The 20,051-nt window shown below is 42.5% G+C and overlaps 1 protein-coding gene across 49 annotated transcripts in view; it reads right to left on the bottom strand.

The window, feature by feature from the left end:
• The window catches only part of MAGI1 (membrane associated guanylate kinase, WW and PDZ domain containing 1), a 458,236-nt gene that overhangs the window by 15,958 nt on the left and 422,227 nt on the right, over window positions 1-20,051 (bottom strand). For 27 of the 49 annotated variants that reach the window (XM_083600318.1, XM_083600316.1, XM_083600348.1 and 24 more), the window contains 4 exons: window positions 18,158-18,235; window positions 10,366-10,457; window positions 8,156-8,348; window positions 6,028-6,321 (listed from right to left, as the gene is read on the bottom strand). In XM_083600318.1, the coding sequence (XP_083456444.1) occupies window positions 6,028-6,321; window positions 8,156-8,348; window positions 10,366-10,457; window positions 18,158-18,235 (657 nt within the window). The remainder of the gene's footprint in view (window positions 1-6,027; window positions 6,322-8,155; window positions 8,349-10,365; window positions 10,458-18,157; window positions 18,236-20,051) is intronic. The other 22 variants (XM_083600323.1, XM_083600324.1, XM_083600336.1 and 19 more) reach the window with 1 other exon arrangement.

Here is a 20,051-nt window from a genome sequence, read left to right on the forward strand (position 1 = left end):
ATATATATTTCGTGTGCGTGTGCATGTTTTTTGGGGTTTTTTTTAACAAATCGTTTACATACGTTGGGAACGTGGTGAAGGGGGAAAGGAGAAAAAGGGTTGAAAAGGGAAAGAGAAGGTTAAGGGTTAATTAATTAATGCATCAAGCAAAAGTTATTAAAGGATAGCTTTGCTGCCAGTGCTCAAAACATTGGCAATTGGCTCTGGGAGTGCAAATTAAGCCTCACAAAATTGCATTTCCTACATCTTGCTCAGTAATCCCCACTCCGCGCCCCCCCCCCCAAAACACCAAAAAATCTCTCCCATTAACATGGTTGAGAATTGCACAGTTCCTTCAGATGAGCTGTGGTCCCCAAAATAAAATCACAGAGGATTTTAGTTGCAAACTTCAAGGTTTGCTGCTGTATGGAAATGCAACTCTCTATTGTTTTCCTAAGCTTGTAATATCTTATCATCGTCATCTCAGTGAGTGCCTGCTAAAGCTTCTGCCAATGTTTTGTTCTTTCTCCATTTTGAAAGACAATCATTCTATCTCTACCAAGGAATAAGGAAGTTTTGTTTGATTATTTTTAAAAAAACTCATAGCAATCAGCACTATAAAATAAACACAGCATGGATAAAAGCAGAAGGGAACTGGGTGTTGTTTTCCCCTCCTATCTGAGGGAAACTATCTGAGGCAAGGAGCAGAGCCGCTAGAGAAGGGACAGGAGGACTGGAATATATGGGGCGGCATTCAGCCACAGCCTCCCATCAGCGCAAAGGTTTCCACTTGCGCAACGGGACTTTCCCACCCCCTCTCCTGCGTGCACACTGCACCCTCCCCAAATCTGCTCCAGAGGGTTGGGGGGAACCCCTAAAACAGATTTAAGGGGCATGCAGGGGAAAGGAGAGGGGAGGAGCACTTCATTGCAAAAGCAGAAATCTGCGTCAAAGGAGTGAGAGACTTAGCGCTATGACGAATTCCACCCACGGCCTTCCAAAGCCACTCGCCTCCAAACCATTTGATAACTCTTCCCCTTTTGCGATCTTGGTAAAAAAGTGGGTGGGAAATCCCCAAACCTGACCACAACAGCTCTCGATTGCAAGCCAAAAAACTAAATGCATTTATTTGTTTTAGGGTCAGCCCCACTGGTTTCGGTGGAACTCATTTCCAGGGGTATGTGCTTAGAATTAGGTGTGGGAACTGTGGCATAACCAGGTGTTGCTGGGTTCCAATTCCACCATCACTGTCAACGGGCCACAAGGACTGGTTGCTGATGGGAGCTGGAAGTCCCAGTAGATCTGGAGGCTTACAAGTTCTCCACCCCGGTATTGGAGAGCGCAAGAGAAAACGAGCAAGTGATCTGGGATGAATGTATTTTATTTCCTACCACCACCTAACACATATTGTGAATTCTTATTTCTTTGTTGCAGCAGAATATGAACACTTTAAGGGTCGAGTGCTGGCTACTTGTTCCCTTTACACCAGTGATGGCAAACTTGGCCCTCCAGCTGTTTTGGGACTACAATTCCCATCATCCCTGACCACTGGTCCTGTTAGCTAGGGATGATGGGAGTTGTAGGGCTGGAGGCCCAAGTTTGGCCATCACTGCTTTACTAGAACCTTTACTAGAATTTAACCAGAAGGGATCAGCTGTCAGGAAATACTGTGCAGCCATGTGATCAACTTTTACAAAATCACTGGGGATGATTCAGCCTAAATCAAGGCATATTCCAAAGGCAGTATTAACTGACCTACCCTGAAATCCATGAACAATAAAGTTTCTCAATTTTTCCCACTGTTCCATTCATCCTCACAATGCTATTAGGTCATGCTGTTGCATTTCCACCCCTCTTCTCTCTCTATTGTACCTCCATTTTAACTGAAGGTGGAGAAACAGTGAAAAGCTCAAGGTTTCCGGTGGTGCTATGGCTGAAGTGTGATTTGGGCCACTGCCTCCTATTTTCAATATGCTACTCACTGGCACCATGTTGCGTTATGAGGGGGTGACAAAAGTTGCAGCAAACGGGAGACTGAAATCTGTTAAAATGGGAGCAATGTGTGACAAGAGGTTTGTTAAAAGTACTTAAAATGTGATATACAGTGTAAAGTTAACAGAAACCTATTTTAGAAATATGCCTGCTAGTATCTTATACCAGAAAGAATATATACAACATTCCAGCAAAACTTTGGAGTTAGCACAAGTGGAGATATAGCAACTTATTTCCACTGGCGGCAGGCAAGCCCAGTTGTCCAAACGTTTTGGATACAAGTCAATCAAGAAAATGAAATAAATTTGGTGCCTCTTACTATATTGTTAGGATGAAGAAGAATAGCTTTCAAATTTTAACTGTTCAATGCACGTTAAATCGCAGTGATATTTTGACAACACTGCAAAAAACAGTGCGCCTTTCAGAGTTGCAGAATTGGCTTCAGAAATTTTGCAACGATTTAACAGTAGGCAAAGCCATCACATTGATTAAGAGTCCAATGCGTAAGCCCAACTCACTCAACAATGCGAGGCTGGTGCTGCATTTGGGCAACACCCACAAATATTTTTGTGATATAATTGTTCTATAATAACTTAAAAGTAGAAGAGTGGGGGGCGGGGAAGAAGCAGAGAGAGCTGAGCAATATTTTTGGTCATTCTGTTAGTTTCTTTCTTTCTTTTTAAACCAAGAGCACTTTATCTTCAGTATAAGGGTGATCACTTTATGGACTACTAATCTAATGGATATATACTTTAATGGGGTCCAGAACTGGACTTAACTGGCTGCAGGATTCTGGCTTTTTTCCTTGCTTTGATTCAGCCCAGGCCACTGGCTATCTTGACAACACCCATCTTTCAGCAAGACCTAATGTGTTGTACTGTTCTTGCTTCTCATCTCTGGCTTGGAGATCAATTCTGGCACTTGCCTCTATTTCCTCCAATCTACCGTTGGAATTTGATTTCAGAATACCAGCTCCGTTTGAGATTCCCAGATCTGACTTCTTGAGGAAACATTTAAAGTCAAAAACTGCTGCCTTGACACTGCTTAGCTTTCACAACACTTCCTTTCCACATTCGTGTGTACTTCTCAAAAGTTGCACAAGGCAGATATAGAGACTAGCATTTAGTAAGTGGGTGCAGTTGAATCTGAATGTGGTCATATCCATCACACCTACGTAATTTTTTCCAAGTGGCTGGAAATAATATTCATTCATCCAAAGATATGCTTGCACTGCATTTTTATTAGTAGTTTGAAACACATGTTTATGCTGTGCTTTATCAAAAAGATCACAATGAAGGATGAGCTAAAATGGCAACATGAGGAAAAGCCTACTCACTAACAGAAGGCAGTATAACTGTTGATAACTGGTCGTTATATAATTTACATTGGTGAGTATCACCCACTCCTGGCTTTGTCACATGAGAGTAACTTTAATTGGCTAATTCCTTAACACACCCAGACAACTAAATGAATACGATTTTGAAGTACCTCAGCCCATCTCAGCAGACTACCTCTGTGAGATCGGAATAACGATACACAGAACCTCTATGGGAATGAGTCACACACTTTGTAGCTAAGGGCAAGCATCTCATGCAAAATATAGGGGAGAAGTGTTTTCTGGGGAGCAGAAGGGGGGGAGTCAAGTCAAGACATAAATTTGCTTCCACATTGCTCATATTTCTAGCCACGAAAATTTATCTTTTCACAAATGAACACATTCACCATTCTTATTCTGGCTGATCTGGGCAAGCAGAGGCTTTGGAATACTCTTATTTAAAAGACCACTCTGATACATTTCACAACGGTTAATTAAATTTTAGAGTAAAAAAAAAATATACATATATATGTGGAATGGGTGCTCATGTGCTACACCATCACAAGGAAGGACTGTCTCCTTCTGTTAGCCCCCTGCACCTCAGAGTTACTACCAATCTGGTGTGTCTTGACTGGTTCCGTAACTGTACTTGCTTCATTGTCTCATCTGCAATGATGGTTTCTTAATAGCCATCACAGATGGTCAGAGAGGCCCTTTCAAAACTGAATGGCTATCCCATGCAATTCCAAATGTGCTTTTCTCTCCTCTGGGGACAGAAGAACTCTTATCTTTCAGAATTTGCAAAGGACCATTTAGCACAAGTGGTTCAGGAACCCCTGTTGTCATAATTAACAGGAGTGCATGTTACATGTTGCAGGCAGGATTACTAAACATTGCCGGGTAAGCAGTGCAACGAAGCACACCATATTTTAAAGTCTATTATAGTAAGTTTTAGGTTTAGACAAGTTAGAGTTGGATAACGGAAGAAATGAAGCTCTTCCCTAACCCAACATTGAGATTGATTTGAATAGACTCTGCTGTAATATCTAGATTCAGGTATAAAAACAGTGGAAGAAAGAAGCGCTCCTATTTCTTTTTATGTCTGGGGGGTTCCTTTCAAGAACCTCCAGTTCCATCCCCATGCCACATTTAAGATGTATGGGGCAGCTAATTACCATTGATGGATGCTTGAGTTAATTTAGATTATGCTTTCTCTGGTGACTGGAGAAACAAAACCTGAATGGAAAGGACTTGCTGTGGGTGTGTGTCACATCTACGGTCCTCAGCTGAATGTTGAAGACCATGTACATGAGACATGGCCACAGACAAAGTACATTGGCACAAGCATCCCACTTGTTGGCATCATGTTCAAAAACATGCCTTACCCCCAGGCACGGGCACCATGCAGGGCAGGCTGCACATGCCAGCACAGAACCCGCAGGGGATCCAGATTGCAAGAATACATACAATGTACACATATATGCTGGTATGTGGGTGAAGCACTTCTGAAATGTGATGCTGGCCGCATGGAGTGCTTATAGTGGTAAATGTTAAACTGAGACTCACTGGAACAGCAGGAGCCATTCCTTATCTGGAATGCCTATTGGCTGCCAGAGCTTGAAATAAATGGCATTTCCCAAACTCACAGGGTGGCCATAATGCGAGAGACAGCAGAGATACTGAGAAGGGGCCGTAAAAGTATCACAAACAAAATTTAAGTCTAGCATTACCTTCAATGATTTCACAGGCCCCACTAAATGTCTGCATGTTTCACTTAATGGGAACTTGGGAGTGCATCCCGAAGATCAGTTAAATTAATATTTTAACAAAATATTTTTTATGTTTATAAATGTGAAAGGGCCATTTTTTATTTTTTTAAAAAACCCAGAGTTATTCACAAGTACATATATAGAATAAAGCACCGTTTGTTCCCAGGGATAGCCATCTGTCAGAGAGGGCACTTGCGTTAAACTCAGGCCTACAGGCTTTGTCGCTGGAGAAGAGTTCAGTGAGTGACAACCTCTTCTACTACTGTCATTACTCAAGAGTTCAAAATGTCAGTCTGCTTTCCAAAAAACAAAAACAGCCCCTCTCCTCTAATACAGCTTTGAACAAGACCCCGGAGGGAAACAACTCCCAAAGCTTGACTTTCCAATTAAACATATTAATTAAATAGAATAGGGAGTACATTCATGAACTGCAATTACTGTTTAGTAACTGTAATTATTATTCTCACTGTACAGAGGCACATCAACTCAGGCTCTTTTCACAGTGTTGCCTCAGTGTTGGTCATAAATAAGTTGAGTTTTACTCGTGAGATACAACACCATGGGTGAAATGAAGAATACCTCACCCAGGTAATTAATGCTTATAGCGAAAGAGTTGCTGAATTCAGCTGCCTCGATACAGGACAATGCAAGACAAACTCCCCATCAAAATGGGACCCACTATGCCAGGCTTTCTCAACCTTGGCCCTCCAGATGTTTTGAGACTACAGTTCCCATCATCCCTGACCACTGGTCCTGCTAGTTAGGGATCATGGGAGCTGTAAGCCAAAAACAACTGGAGAGCCGAGGCTGAGGAAGCCTGCACTATGCAATGTGATGCACAAATCACCGGTGCCAAGCTAGTTTATGTACCTCGGAAACGTAGAGGCGCTTATGAGCGCAGGTAAAAGAGCCCCAGCCACCAAGGAAACCGATTAAAGAGCCAAAGCAATTCTAAGCACGTTCTGCACTTACCGAACGTCGTTCCAGCTTCTGGCCGGCTAACGGAAGACACGATGACAAAGCCAAAGCCTTCATTCTCTCCGCGGCGTATTTCCACATCGTAGGGCTGCACCACAGTGCTGACCACACCGCTGCCCCCGCCTCCTCCGCTGCCGATTCCGCTGGTGCTGCCGCTGCCGGAACTGACGGTGTTGAGCGAGTTCTGGCTCCCCTGCGGAGTGCGCTTCTCCTCTGTCAGAGAAGCAGGCTGGTTGCTGCTGTGGTGAGATGAGGCTGGGGAGGGGACCTCGTTCTCTGCTTTCGGAACTGTTTCGAAAAGAGGCAATCATCTCTCAGCACCAAGAGATAACTGAACGAGTTGCTGAATTTCTGATTATGTAAATGAAATGTCAAGATCGACATACTACAGTCGTACCTGCACTTACGTATTCCTCCGGTTACATAAACTTCAGGATACATAAGTGGCAAACCTGGAAGTATATTTCTGGGTGTATATTTCTAGTATACTCTAGTATATTTCTAGAGAGAGGGGGGCATTCTGTCACTTCTTTCACTCACTGATAGCATGAAGACCTGTTTACTCAGGAAAGAAAATATTTAACTGGGGATTTAGTTTTTTTCTGGTGGTGGATTTCATGGTGGATTAACACTGGGTTATCACACTTTTACTTGGGGAATTTTCATGCCAATTTCTTGTTTCTGTTTTGTTTTCATGCATTTTATTTATGGTATTTTACCTTGATTATTACTATTATTTTGTAAAGTCACTTCAAATAATTATGTGCAGAAAAGCAGCCACCACTAGTACTAAACATGGCCACATCAGAAAGAAAAGGCACACTATAGCCAAATTGTATGCCAGGTTTTTTTTCTCCATGGAGGCATACTGCGCAGAAATTCGTGAGAGGTATGTTAACAATCAGAAGGCAAATTTCCTTCATATAGATTTTGCAGGAAATATATGCAGGCATGAGACTGGATGGCTGCTTGTCCCTGCTAATGAATCTTTCCTGCACAAAATCATGCAGTGGGGTTTGTATTCTGCCTTAACTATTTCCATGGCTATTCCTCCATTCTTATTTTTATGCAGAGGAAATGTATCAACACTGACTCTGAATATGCTAAAATATAGTTTCCTATAGGTCCAAAGGCAAAATTAAGAGAATGCCATTGGGGAAATAATAATAATAATAATAATAATAATAATAATAATAATAATAATAATAATAATATATTTATACACTGCCCATCTTAATCATCCTCCCAAATCCACACCCACTGGCAATTCCAAGTCCATACTGACACTTCAACTGGGGCCCCAGCATGGATCATGCAATCCAACTGACCTGATGTTTGATATTTAGCTATGCCATGCCGACACCAGGAGCACTTCCTATACTTCTGAGTTAGCACTGGCACACAGTCATATATGCAGGAAACTTATTGGGAACAACCAGGTGGCTGTTCATGCTAGGGAGGCTTCTCCAAAACATCTGCTGGATACAGACTGCTGGATAAATAGTGCAATCCCACGCTTATCTACTCAGAATAAGACCCACTGAGCTCAATGGGACACACATGCAGGTAAGTGTGTATATGATTATGGCCTAAATGTAGTTTAGTCCGCTCCAGCAAGGTCCTTTTTTAGGGCAGAACCATCGGCATCCAACATTAGGATTTGGATAACATGGCTAGGTAATAATGTGCTCCCTTGCAGGTAGTACTATAAAATCATTACCACTTTACAGGCCTATCAGTTTCACAATATTTTTTAAGAGATTAAAAAATAAGAGATTATAATAGATTATCATTTAAAATGGTAAATTTAAACTAAACCCAATGGGCGGAAACCCTTGGAAAGTGGCAACCTATCTCTTCTAATCACCAGCAGTCAACCTCTCAGCTTGAAAACATTTCAGCCTATATTTATACCGTGTTCGAAAAGCCTCAAACAAAAACCAGGAAAAAAACCCCAGAGGTTAAAAAGCAAAATATAAATAACAGAACGGTGCATTGCTATTTTTTTGCTAGAACCTGAAGCTTTTGATCTTTAGAAAGTAGTTCACTTTCATCCAGAGACAGGAGCAAAAACAAACAAACAAACAAACAAAAAACCCCTGTGAGTCACATTGCAACCTACCTGTGTAAACCACTTTGCGCCTGACAGTCAGATTGACATGGCCTTGCTTGGCGGCCTGTTGCATAAGCTGAACTACAAGCTGGTGAGATTTCCCGACAACAGGGGTCCCATCCACGCAGATCAATTCGTCCCCAGATCGCAGGCGGCCGTCGGCATCTGCAGCACCCAGTGGCACAATGTGACCAATGTAAATCTGCAAGAAGCATGTGCATGTGCGAGAGAAGAATCGCTGTCAGAACTGCGGAAGAAGTGAAATCTCATCCCACAGCACCAAATCAGGACTGTCCACAGCCAGGGAACCTTTATATCAGGGTCGAGGACTGCATCCCCTTGTGGGCAACTGTAACCAGGGGATGCACACCAGTGCAACAGGGGGCAGAAGAACGGGCGTAGGGGACATTCCAGTCATGCATAAGTCAGAGGCTGCTTAGACACGCCCAAATGCTCAGATCTCTCCACCCAGGCAACCCAGAGGTTTAAGGACACATTTCAGCTGGGAAAAATACTCTGGGGAGTTGTGGGTCCATGGAGTTGGGGTATGACTAGGGAAAGTCCCAAGCAGCAAATAGAGAGGCCTGGAGGGCTGCATTTGCCCACCAAGGTAGAGGTTCCCTGCCCTTGGTCTATACCCAAACATCTTCTAGCCAAGGGGACCAATGTAATCCAGGCTGTTACGTGACTACATCTGGGTCATGTCAGATGTGCCCAAAGGGCCAGACCCAGATGGATGATACCAGTGAGGCAACAACGTGGAAGGGATGGCAGAAAAGGCCCAAAGGGTCAGTCATACTTTGGTCAACTACCTTACTTTCCTAAACTTTGAACATGGAAGCAGTACATATCCTCTGAGCTTCCCAACAGGGTCATTATCCCCTTAGCAAAAGTATGCCCTAACTTTATTTATATAGGGGGCATATCTCTGCACTGCCCCCATTCCCGGTACTATGACAGAGGAACCTAGAGGCCTCTACACATGCACACAAGTTGATGATATCAGTTGACCATGTGAAGAAGAAGAAGAAGAAGAGGAGGAGGAGGAGGAGTTTGGACTTGATATCCCACCTTTCACTCCCCTTAAGGAGTTTCAAAGCGGCTAACAATCTCCTTTCCCTTCCTCCCCCACAACAAACACTCTGTGAGGTGAGTGGGGCTGAGAGACTTCAAAGAAGTGTGACTAATCCAAAGTCAGACAGCAGCTGCATGTGGCGGAGCGGGGAAGCGAACCCGGTTCACCAGATTACGAGTCCACCACTCTTAACCACTACACTATGCTGGCTCTCATGAAGGCTTCTGTGTAGGCTGCAGTCTTCATGGCATGGCAGCAAATAGCCCATCATCCCATCATTCTCACAAAGTGAGTATTCCCCCCCCCCTTCTCAATGTCTCCACTTCCATGAACTACTGTTCCCATGGTGCAACACAGTTAAGAGAGCCATAGGCATGCAAGGCATCTTACAAATTACCTGTAATGACAGTTACAAATTTGGGGCCATAGCCAACTAAGTCCAATGCGGAGTAGAACCACTGAAATTAATTATCCAGCCAGAGCAGCTGTTAACAAGGCTAGATGGGGCATTGGCCCACTTGATACAAGTCACTTTCATATTTCCCTATGAATGCAAAAGTGACACCCTTCTTCAAAAAATATATGCATTGTATGACATTGCCCTGGGGAAACGAATTCTAGAATTTTGATCCTGAGATTCAGAGAAAGGCTCAGCAGATCATTACTAGGGCAAATCTCTAGACTTCCGTTCCTTTACCCATGATTGTGCCTTTCCTCCTCTATTTAACATGACATTCATTTTCTTGGAGAGTCCTGCTGAATGAGACTGTATTTATTCAGCTCAAGGGACTGGTAATAAGATCAGAAGCCTTGGCTCGAGTGTGACCTAAATCAAAGCAGCCCAAAGTTGCTAACATCTGTTGACGTTCTGGTCAGTAGCTGCTGCAAAACAGCTTGAGGGTCTAAGCCAGTTGATAGCAGAAATAGACCTCTATGTGAACAAAGATCAACACTCTTCGTAACCTTAGCTATTCAGAACATAGCATAGCACTCTGATCTGGTTTTGCTTGTTTTTAAAATCAATTGGCTGAAAGGATGCAGATGAAATATTATTGGACACGTATTCTGGCGAATGCAGATCTGGAAATTCCGGGGTAAAGAGATAAAAAAGGTAAAACAAGCCTAAAAATGTCAAAATACTTACAGGTTCTCCAGGCTCATTTCCACCAAGAATCCTAAATCCAAATCCAGTCTCTTTCCTCCATAGAAAAATATCCTGCTCTTGATAATCTGGAACTGCAAGAAAATAGGAAGAATTAATGCTTTACCACAGAGCTGACTTGAAAAAAGCACATATACACAATGAAATCCCCTTCTAAGCAGACCATTTTACTTACGCTGAATGGCACCACATTACATAATTCTCAAAATGCATGTGTAGCTATCTATGATGTCCTATTATAAAATGGATCGGCCTCTGGGGATTTCCCTGGACAGATGGGGGACAGCTGTGAAAGGAAAGACCCAACAACTTGCCTTTGATCTTGGGAGGAACTCTGCATCATACCAAGCTCCACAGGGTTGCATGGGAAATAAACCTTTATGTATATACTTTTTATTTATTTATACCCCACCACACAGTCCCCCTGGCCCCTACTGGCTTAAGGTACCAGAGAAAGTCATGTCAAAACAATATTGCATTTGTCTGTACATGTCCATTACATATCCTGCCCCTTGCCTGCGCATGCCAGGGATTCCTGGATTCCTGAATACTGTTCACACCAGATGAAGGGGATTCCAGTAACCATGCTGTCTCTCGGCCCTTGCAGCTGACAAATCAAAGCAATGGTCTTGCTTTTGAGGCATTTGCTTTGTGCCATTGCTCCGCTCCTCTTTTCTGGTTTAGAACAGCACCAACCTGAGATTCTGGGTTGGTGGAATAGTTGCTATAATACCCTTCTGATATAATATTCTCACAAACCTGAAGGCACCAGGTTTGTAACTTCCTAGTAGTATATTTAAAAGAAAGACTGAGAGGAGTGGGAACCAAATGCAACCTACTATTTCCTCTGCAAAAGAGAAGTGCAAATATGAGGAGGAGGTTAGAGGATCCACTGGGAAATTAGAATCCTGGGCAAGGAAAGTAAGGTCTGTTAATCTCTCAGATCCATAGTTTTGAAGTCATATTTTAGTGTTAAACCGGGAATGCTGTTCCTCAATATTTTCTTGCTGCTTTACTGGATATTTCCTTCTTTTGCTTACGGACTTTAATGAGGCCCGCCACCAAGAAATACTGAAGCACCTTTCGGGATTTTGCGATTATGCTAAACAGTTTCAGATCAATCATGTTATTAGGCATAGTTTTCGTTTTAGGTTTGCGACTGGATGCAAATCAGACGTTTGCCTAGCACTGCAGTATTAGAACTCATCTGTTGTTAGTAATAAATCCAGGGTCCTTTTTGGAAATCACGAGCAAATAGACTTTTGTCATTATACAAATGAGGGTCTATAAAAGAGTGTAACTCCATTAGTAACATAAAACAGTTGATTTTCTTTTCATAAGGCCGGAGAGAGGAGAACAAATCAAGAGCTCTGCGCTGCAACGGCTGTTGTAATAATTGACATCTGCGCGACATTATTTCTTTTTGTCAGCATTACTGCTATTGAATAATGCTAGAAATAGCTGGAACAACTGGGCATAACCCTTACAAAACCACTCTTGCGTAAGCCCCAATGAAATTATTAGGAGCTTCTCTCTTCTATACACCTGCATTTGTTTTAAACATTACTTGCGTCAAGTTCATGTCTGCCCAATGACCATAACCAGACCTGCTTACATTCAGCAAGCTGGCTTCATTATGTGACCTCAAAAGAGCATGTCCTGGCCATCATATTAATGTCAAAAAGTTGTAGCAGTAGTCCTACACCAGTGATGGCCAAACTTGGCCCTCCAGCTGCTTTGGGACTACAACTCCCATCATCCCTAGCTAACAGGACCAGTGGTCAGGGATGGTGGGAATTGTAGTCCCAAAACAGCTGGAGGAGCAAGTTTGGCCACCACTATCCTACACCAAATAGTCACTTGCAAACATACTCCAGGTGAAATACGATTACCCCCCCCGGGGGGGGGGCACTGAACTGTTCCCTCATAAAATCTTTGGGCACTTTTAGGTGACTGTGCGTGCGCGGTTCTGTGGTTTCCCTTCTCAGCTACCGCTTTGGAACCATTTCTACTCACCCAGCTTTTGCCTTTATCAAGCGATCAGATTTGGTTACATGATAAGAAGGTAAAAAGAGCCATGCTGGATCAGGTCAAAGGCCCACTGAGCCCAGCATCCTGTTCTTATACCAGATACCCACAGGGAAACCTTTAAGTGGGACCTAAGTGCAACAGTGCTCTCCCCATTTATTTTGTCCTGAATCTCCCAACAAGGAGTTTCACTGGATGGCGCTGGACTCTGGGGGGGGGGGGACTCTCCCTAATCACATTCTCCACAGCGTACGTAATTTTATGCTGCTCTATCATGCCCCTTTGGGACGCGGGTGGCGCTGTGGGTTAAACCACAGAGCCTAGCACTTGCCGATCAGAAGGTCGGCGGTTCGAATCCCCACGATGGGGTGAGCTTCTGTTGCTCGGTCCCTCCTCCTGCCAACCTAGCAGTTCAAAAGCACGTCAAAGTGCAAGTAGATAAATAGGTACCACTCTGGCGGGAAGGTAAAGGGCGTTTCTGTGCGCTGCTCTGGTTCGCCAGAAGCGGCTTAGTCATGCTGGCCACATGACCTGGAAGCTGTACGCAGGCTCCCTCGGCCAGTAAAGCGAGATGAGCGCCGCAACCCCAGAGTTGGCCACAACTGGACCTAATGGTCAGGGGTCCCTTTACCCTTTACCTTTATCATGTCCCTTCTTCCTCGCCTTTTCTAAAGAGTCCCCAGTGCTCCAACCTTTTCTCATAGGGGAGTTGCTTCATCCCTTTAATGGTTTTGCTTACCTTCTCCTGAAACCTTTCCCGTTCTACGATATCCTTTTTGAGGTGTGGCAACCAGAACATAGAATTCCAAGTGTGGATGCACCACATATTTGTATAATGGCATTACGATATTATTAGCAGTTTTATTTTCAGCCCCTTTCCTAATGATCCATAGGTTGGCATTTGTCTTTTCCAGAGCTGCCACACACCGCATTGCATTAAACTTTTCTTCCTAACATGGTGTGCTTCGATTTTTATCTAATTATGGATTAAATGAGATATTTATAGAAGACATTTTTGGTATATGGTGGTGCTTTATGATTATTTTCGCAACAGCATGCAATATTTGCTAATTATTGGCCACAGTTTCCTAGGGTAAGGGATTTACTCTATGGGCCAAACATCCCATACAAGGTACCACATTAACCACTGAAATATAGAGATAAGCTACAGCAAAAGCCAGTTGCACCGACATTCCAGAAGGTGTCAACAATTAAATGTAAAATGCACCAAAGCCCTAAGCGTCAAATGCAATTAACAAAGGTGATGCATATTTGAACCGGGTTATTAATTATTTTAAAATGCAAAATTAATTTTGCCTATGAACTAACACCAGGGGACAACTTCAAATACATTTACTATTTATTGGGTTGTAGGGGACTGTAGCACTTTGATTAATTTTGGTATGTCTATGCATAAAACCTTTCCATGATGTATACTTAAAGGTAAAAAAAGAACTCTTCAAAAGACCAGATATCCAATTTCCATTAAAACACAAACATAAACACATTCTTTTAATTATTTTTTTTCAAGACCCCAAAATACATTCAACATTATTTTGGAAAGCCAGAAACATGTGTTAAATATGTGTGATTATAGTAAAATAATGTTTAGGGCCGCTGAAACCCAACATGTGAATAAAGCAACTGCTCTGCTTAGTGGAGCTGAAGGAGAAGCTTCCTATCAAAGACAGCATTCAACCCTGAAGGCTGTCCAATCAGAGAAAGCCCAGATAAAGGAGTCCAAAACGTAGAAGTCCATCTAGTCCGGTGATGGCCAAACGTGGCCTTCCAGCTGCTTTGGGACTACAACTCCCATCATCCCTCGCTAACAGGACCAGTGGTCAGGGATGATGGGAATTGTAGTCCCAAAACAGCTGGAGGGCCAAGTTTGGCCATCACTGATCTAGAGTATGTGCTATGAGACTGTGACAAAGAATTTTCCTAGATCAAGGACAAAAAGGGTACAATGGTACTCACTCCTATCCCAAATCTGTGAAATGATGAATCCACTTAAAATAATACTTAGACAAAAGACAATTAAAACATGATTGACTCATCAATTTGTATTATGGTCCACTGGCAGAATGAGCCAGCACTAAGTCGCACCAATTGTGAAACTAAATTTGAAGCTTTCATAATCAAATCTGCACAGAATTATGGTGAGAGGTGGGCCTGGTTAATAATAATAACATCAAATAGCTGCATCTATGTTCCCAGCATCGTATCAGTAGAATCTGTGTCAACCCTGAATTTCCAGGTGTCTCTTTTGTTTCTCCATGATCAAAGACTCATTCAGAAACTGAAATGATCCTAAATGAAACACCAACCAGAGAGAGATGGCTCAAATGCAGTGTTCCATCTTGTCCCTACATGAAACTGCTGGTAGATTTGGGGATTTGGAAAAAGGAGCCATTGTGATGTTTAAAATGTTCACCCCTCTCTCTCCATCTCTCTCTCCTTTTCATTGGATTTAGCAGAGGCCATTGAAGTGCTGAGCCAGTGCCCAGAATCAGTAATTGTCTGGATGAGGGCCAATAAACTGAAACTCAATCTCAAGGAGATGGAGATCAACCTGTTCTAGATGGGATTGTACTTCCAATTCCGTGCTCTGCCACATTCATGACATCAAGCAGGTTTTGCTTATTGTTGGATCCACAATCATACCATTATAATTCCCATCAGCTCTGTGGATGAAAGCTGCCATCGACTGAACACACCTGGCTCGTGGAAGCACCAAGGAGCTTCTCGACATTTTCACTTAGAAAGTCAAGTTACTGTACTTTGACTGGGATGTTGGTGGGAAGCTAATGAATTTAAATCAGCTTAAATACAAGTACTGTAGGTTCTGTGTATTGTTGATTATATTACACCAAGCAGGTGCTATGCTGTCAGAACTGAACTCACAGTTTAACCTCCCTAAAAGGGGTTTGGCTGAGATTTCTGAGCTGCTATCCTTTTTCAATGGCTCACAACAGAGGGTTTATTCAAGCAGGAACACCAAACAAATGCATAAACAAAAAGTATAGAAATGAAACAAGGCAGACATCTGCTAGTTTCTGTAATGTTTTACAGCCATTGATCTGTGTGCACATTTTGTATGCACTCTCATCTTAATTGATCAGTGTTTATTAAGCTAAGATATTTTTAAAACTCCCATGTATTAGTGCACTGAGCCATGGCTTAACAATCTTCTAAATACAATTACAGAATAATAAGGTGATAAATATCGTGGAAGACTATAATTGGACTCAGTTAAGCCATAGTTGCTTGAAGGCTGGTTTGCTGGAAACGGTGACTCTTGCCTTCTTGCGGCAGCGCAGTGAAAACAATGCAAGCTCAATTGCATTAAAATTGGCGAACTCTGACACTAACCTCTGACACGAGGTGGACCGCATCCTAAGTTAATTGGTATTTATCATTGGCTTTAGACAACCAAAGCAAAAGAAACCAGAGATAGATGGCAAAGGTTCTGTCCAGTGACTCACGTCGGAGCCCGGGCCAAACCAGTTGAGAATACACAGCTTGTCTGATAGAGGCAAAAGAGCTTCTGCTGGGCACTCCAGCGTGGAACACTTTTTGTCTCAGCATCTCCTCACACCTTTCCATTTGTCAACTCTACAGTGCTTCCCATCTGCAGCCAAAGCGTTGCCTTCTGTTTCTTGTTCAGATACAAATCTATTGTTTCAGGCTCTGTTCTCTTGAACAACATATATACCACATTATCATCACGATCTTTGTAAGGTTCAAGCTGGAGAGGATGAATTAGATGTCATCTTGAACAATGCTCCTCTGTTTGGGGCTCCAGCTCATCAGAGAGCTATTCTTAAATTGTAAAGGTAGCAGTCTGGTAAACAGGGCAGCTTGTTTCATGACGACTACAGTGACAGTTTACACGGACTTTTGTTCATACGGATGTGATTTTATGTAAGGGAGTTGACATTTTCAAGGTTAAGAAGGGTGCTCTTGCTGCAGTATTACTGTTCAGGATTTGTATGCTTAGTCACTCACTCCACTTAAAGATTCGTTCATCGATCCTTGTGTATTTCATGGAATCTTTCTTTTACGGCTTTGCCTGCACAATTATTGTTTATCCCCCTGCTGTTGTGAATTTTAATTGTTGTACCCTATGGCTAGAACACTTAATGATAAATTTGGTTTGAAACAATCCAATCCAATCGAAAAGCCAGCATGTGTGACCCCGAAGCTATACTTTTCAGCCAGGGCTTTAAATCAATACAGTACAAGGGAACAAGGCAAGGAAGCTTCTAATACCCCCTTTCTTTCATTAAGGTTGATATAATCCAAAACTGCATTCTGGACAAAATGCTATGTTAAGAGGACAACAACACTTTGAAACACAAACACACACATGCACAACATACAGCACAACACAAACAAAAGTGGGACAAAATTCTTTTTGAAGACTTTTGCACTGATGGGCCCAATTTAATGGCTGACATTAGGAGTTGATCAGACTGCCAGCCAACCAAAGCTCATTCCTAGTTCTGACCGGCACATATTGTTTCTGCGTGTTTAGGATTGGGCAAACCGGGTGATCCTGAACTCATAAGATTACTGATGATCAGCCACTGGTTGCTGTTGCACAAGACTTGCTCTTGCTATGTATCTTACAAACACGCGACTGGCATTTTTCCTATATGTGAATATAGAGCCTAGTATGCAACATGTGGCAGTGGCAAAAACTAGCCACATAAATCGGAAGACATCTGTGAAGCCCGAACACAGTAAAGGTAAAGGTAAAGGTAAAGGGACCCCTGACCATTAGGTCCAGTTATGGCCAACTCTGGGGTTGCGGCGCTCATCTCGCTTTATTGGCCAAGGGAGATGGCGTACAGCTTCCGGGTCATGTGGCCAGCATGACTAAGCCACTTTTGGTGAACCAGAGCAGTGCACAGAAACACCGTTTACCTTCCCACTGCAGCGGTACCTATTTATCTACTTGCACTTTGACGTGCTTTCGAACTGCTAGGTTGGCAGGAGCAGGGACCGAGCAACGGGAGCTCACCCTGTAGTGGGGATTCAAACTGCCGACCTTCTGATTGGCAAGTCCTAGGCTCTGTGGTTTAACCCACAGCGCCACCCGCATCCCTTTGTTTGCCTATTTACCACAGTATGATTTCTTTTCCACCACAGCAGGGTTTATTTTAATTTATTTGTTTCATCAAATTGTAAATCAGTGTTTGTAGACTGATTAGCACACTCAGATGCTGCTGCGAATAGTCATAAAATACTTAATTCAAATCTAACTTAATTAAAATTTTGACTGCAGACCCCCACAAAAAAAAAAAATAATGGAAAAAATTGTGCGTTTTAGCACAACTACTTCTTAATTCTAACCCCACCCCGTGACATAAGTAGCATTTCTAAAACCAGTGGTGGCTTGAGGGCAATCCGTGTTGGCTCATTACTGCCACTCTCTCAAGGGCTTCATTGCAAAAGTAATAGAAAGAGTTTTGAACAGCTGATGAGAAAGAATGATCCCAGATGGATACAGGTAACCCTCCCCTATCCAATCGCTATTCAGGTAAAGCTTACACAACACAACAAGATTCTTCCCTTCTTGCTCTTTGGCAATGGAACATTTGAAGAAGGCATATGAAACCGTCAGTGCCCATCATGCTTCACCCTCCAAGCCCACCTGACCCGTATGAATTGCCCCCCCAATCACAGACACTACCACAAGATGGACAACAAGACAGATATAAAGCTCTCGGCTCATTCTTACATTCTCCAAAATTCGTGGAATTGATTTCTCTCTCTCTTTCACCCTTGCTCAGTCCAGTCGCAGGCGAAGGTGACATAGCTGTGAATATTAATTTTAACATTTTGCAAAGCTTAATGGGATTTTGCTTTCTTGTTTGTTCATTTCAGTTTAGCGTTGACTGATAACAGCTCTGATTCAGCTTTCATGCCCTTACTATTACAGAAAAGACTGCAGCTGCTAAGGATTAGAACAGACCTACCTGTTTTGCCAGGTGTATACAATACTGGCCTTATCTGATGTGGGAAACAGTTGACCAGAATAGAATATGCATCACTGTAAATACATTCAGACTGGGTTTCAGAAAAACTAGGAAATATTTGCCTTTTTTTTAGTGCACAGACGTTTGACAACAGACTTATCTTGTGGATTAGGAAACAAAACCTATACACGCAAGAAAATTATACTGAATGCTTTTCATTAAGTTGCTGCTTATGGTGCTACTTTTAAAACCAAAGCTAACCAGTAGCAGCAGGAGGTTGAGTAAAGTTTTGCCTTGTGTTTCTAGAGCATCTACTTAAACCAAATACATGTGGTAGTTGAAAATCGGATTCTACCATTACTGTATTTCATCATGCACATCTGTTCATGCAAGTCTAAGATGATGCACGTATTAAGTTAACCAACAACTCCTTATAGCATGAAGGTTTTGTTATTGGCACACATATTGGATATTCACATAATGTGGCTTCCCGTTATCAGGGTCAAAATACACAAGTGTGATCTGCAACACAACATCCAATCCTCACGTTCTATCAGGACCACTCCTGTTCAGGGTTCTTGTCGGTCTGAAGGCCATGCCTTCCTCCACAACACTCCACCTTAGGTTGTGCTCCCCACCCCAATGAATGAATGAATGAATGAATGAACAGGCTGGTTGTACTTCTGCCATCACTGGGGTTCCCCAAATATTCCAATATATTTCTGGGTTTTGGCTTCAAATCATGACGGCAGCACTCACAACCCGAGTTTGTTATTCGAGGGAGAGATACTTTAGCTCTCACCCTTTAGCCCACCCCAGTGTACCCAAAATAAAACAATGTATTTCAGTACCTCGAAGCTCTTACTGTACCTCAATAGCTAGAATACATATATTTTGGCCTGCCAGGCACAAAGAACAATTTTAAGGTCTTTACACTTGAACCTATGTTAAGCTTATGCCTGGGAATCATATAGAAATAAGGAACAGAAAAGGCCCGAAGACCTCTAGACAACACAACCATGATCCGAAGTTTAGAACTGAACTAGTAAAATAAATAAATGAGCAAGCTCTGCAACAACTGTGCCTCTTGGTCATCAACAGAGGCCTGTTTTTGGTAAGATGGCCAAAACTAACAAAGATTGTGGGTGTTTAAATGTAGGTGCTTTGTTTCCTAGCCATAAAATGGGTAAACACTCCTCCTGTTACACAATTACTCCATTTTTAAAGGCTGCCTCATCAGCATTTCCTTAGTTACGTGGTGCTCAGATTTTCCCCAAGCCTGTTTAATTGTGGATGAAGGAATAGCTTCACGTGCTGCTTTTTATCTATTGTGTGACTGAAAATAAAATCCAAATATTTTTTTAAAAAACCTGCAATATTTTAAAAGCTTTAGAAAGCCTCGACCCTGTTCTGCTTTGCTTTTAATTAAAACAAGCTTAAGCCCTTCAAAGGGGCTCATTAACACATCTGCAATTCAGATTAATTCATTTTGTCACTGCTGTTTTGACAGATGGCCATGCGTAGGATACAGCAGCTCCGCAAAGCATGGAGGCAGCACAACAACAGATTGTTGCAATCCTCAAGGAAGTTTAAGACTAAAACAATAAATGAGAGAAGAGAATATTCTATTTTTTCCCCCAGAAATAGGTCCACTTT

Source organism: Podarcis filfolensis (genome assembly GCF_964270895.1).
Source record: "Podarcis filfolensis genome assembly, chromosome: 2".
Classification (NCBI taxonomy): Eukaryota; Metazoa; Chordata; class Lepidosauria; order Squamata; family Lacertidae; genus Podarcis; species Podarcis filfolensis.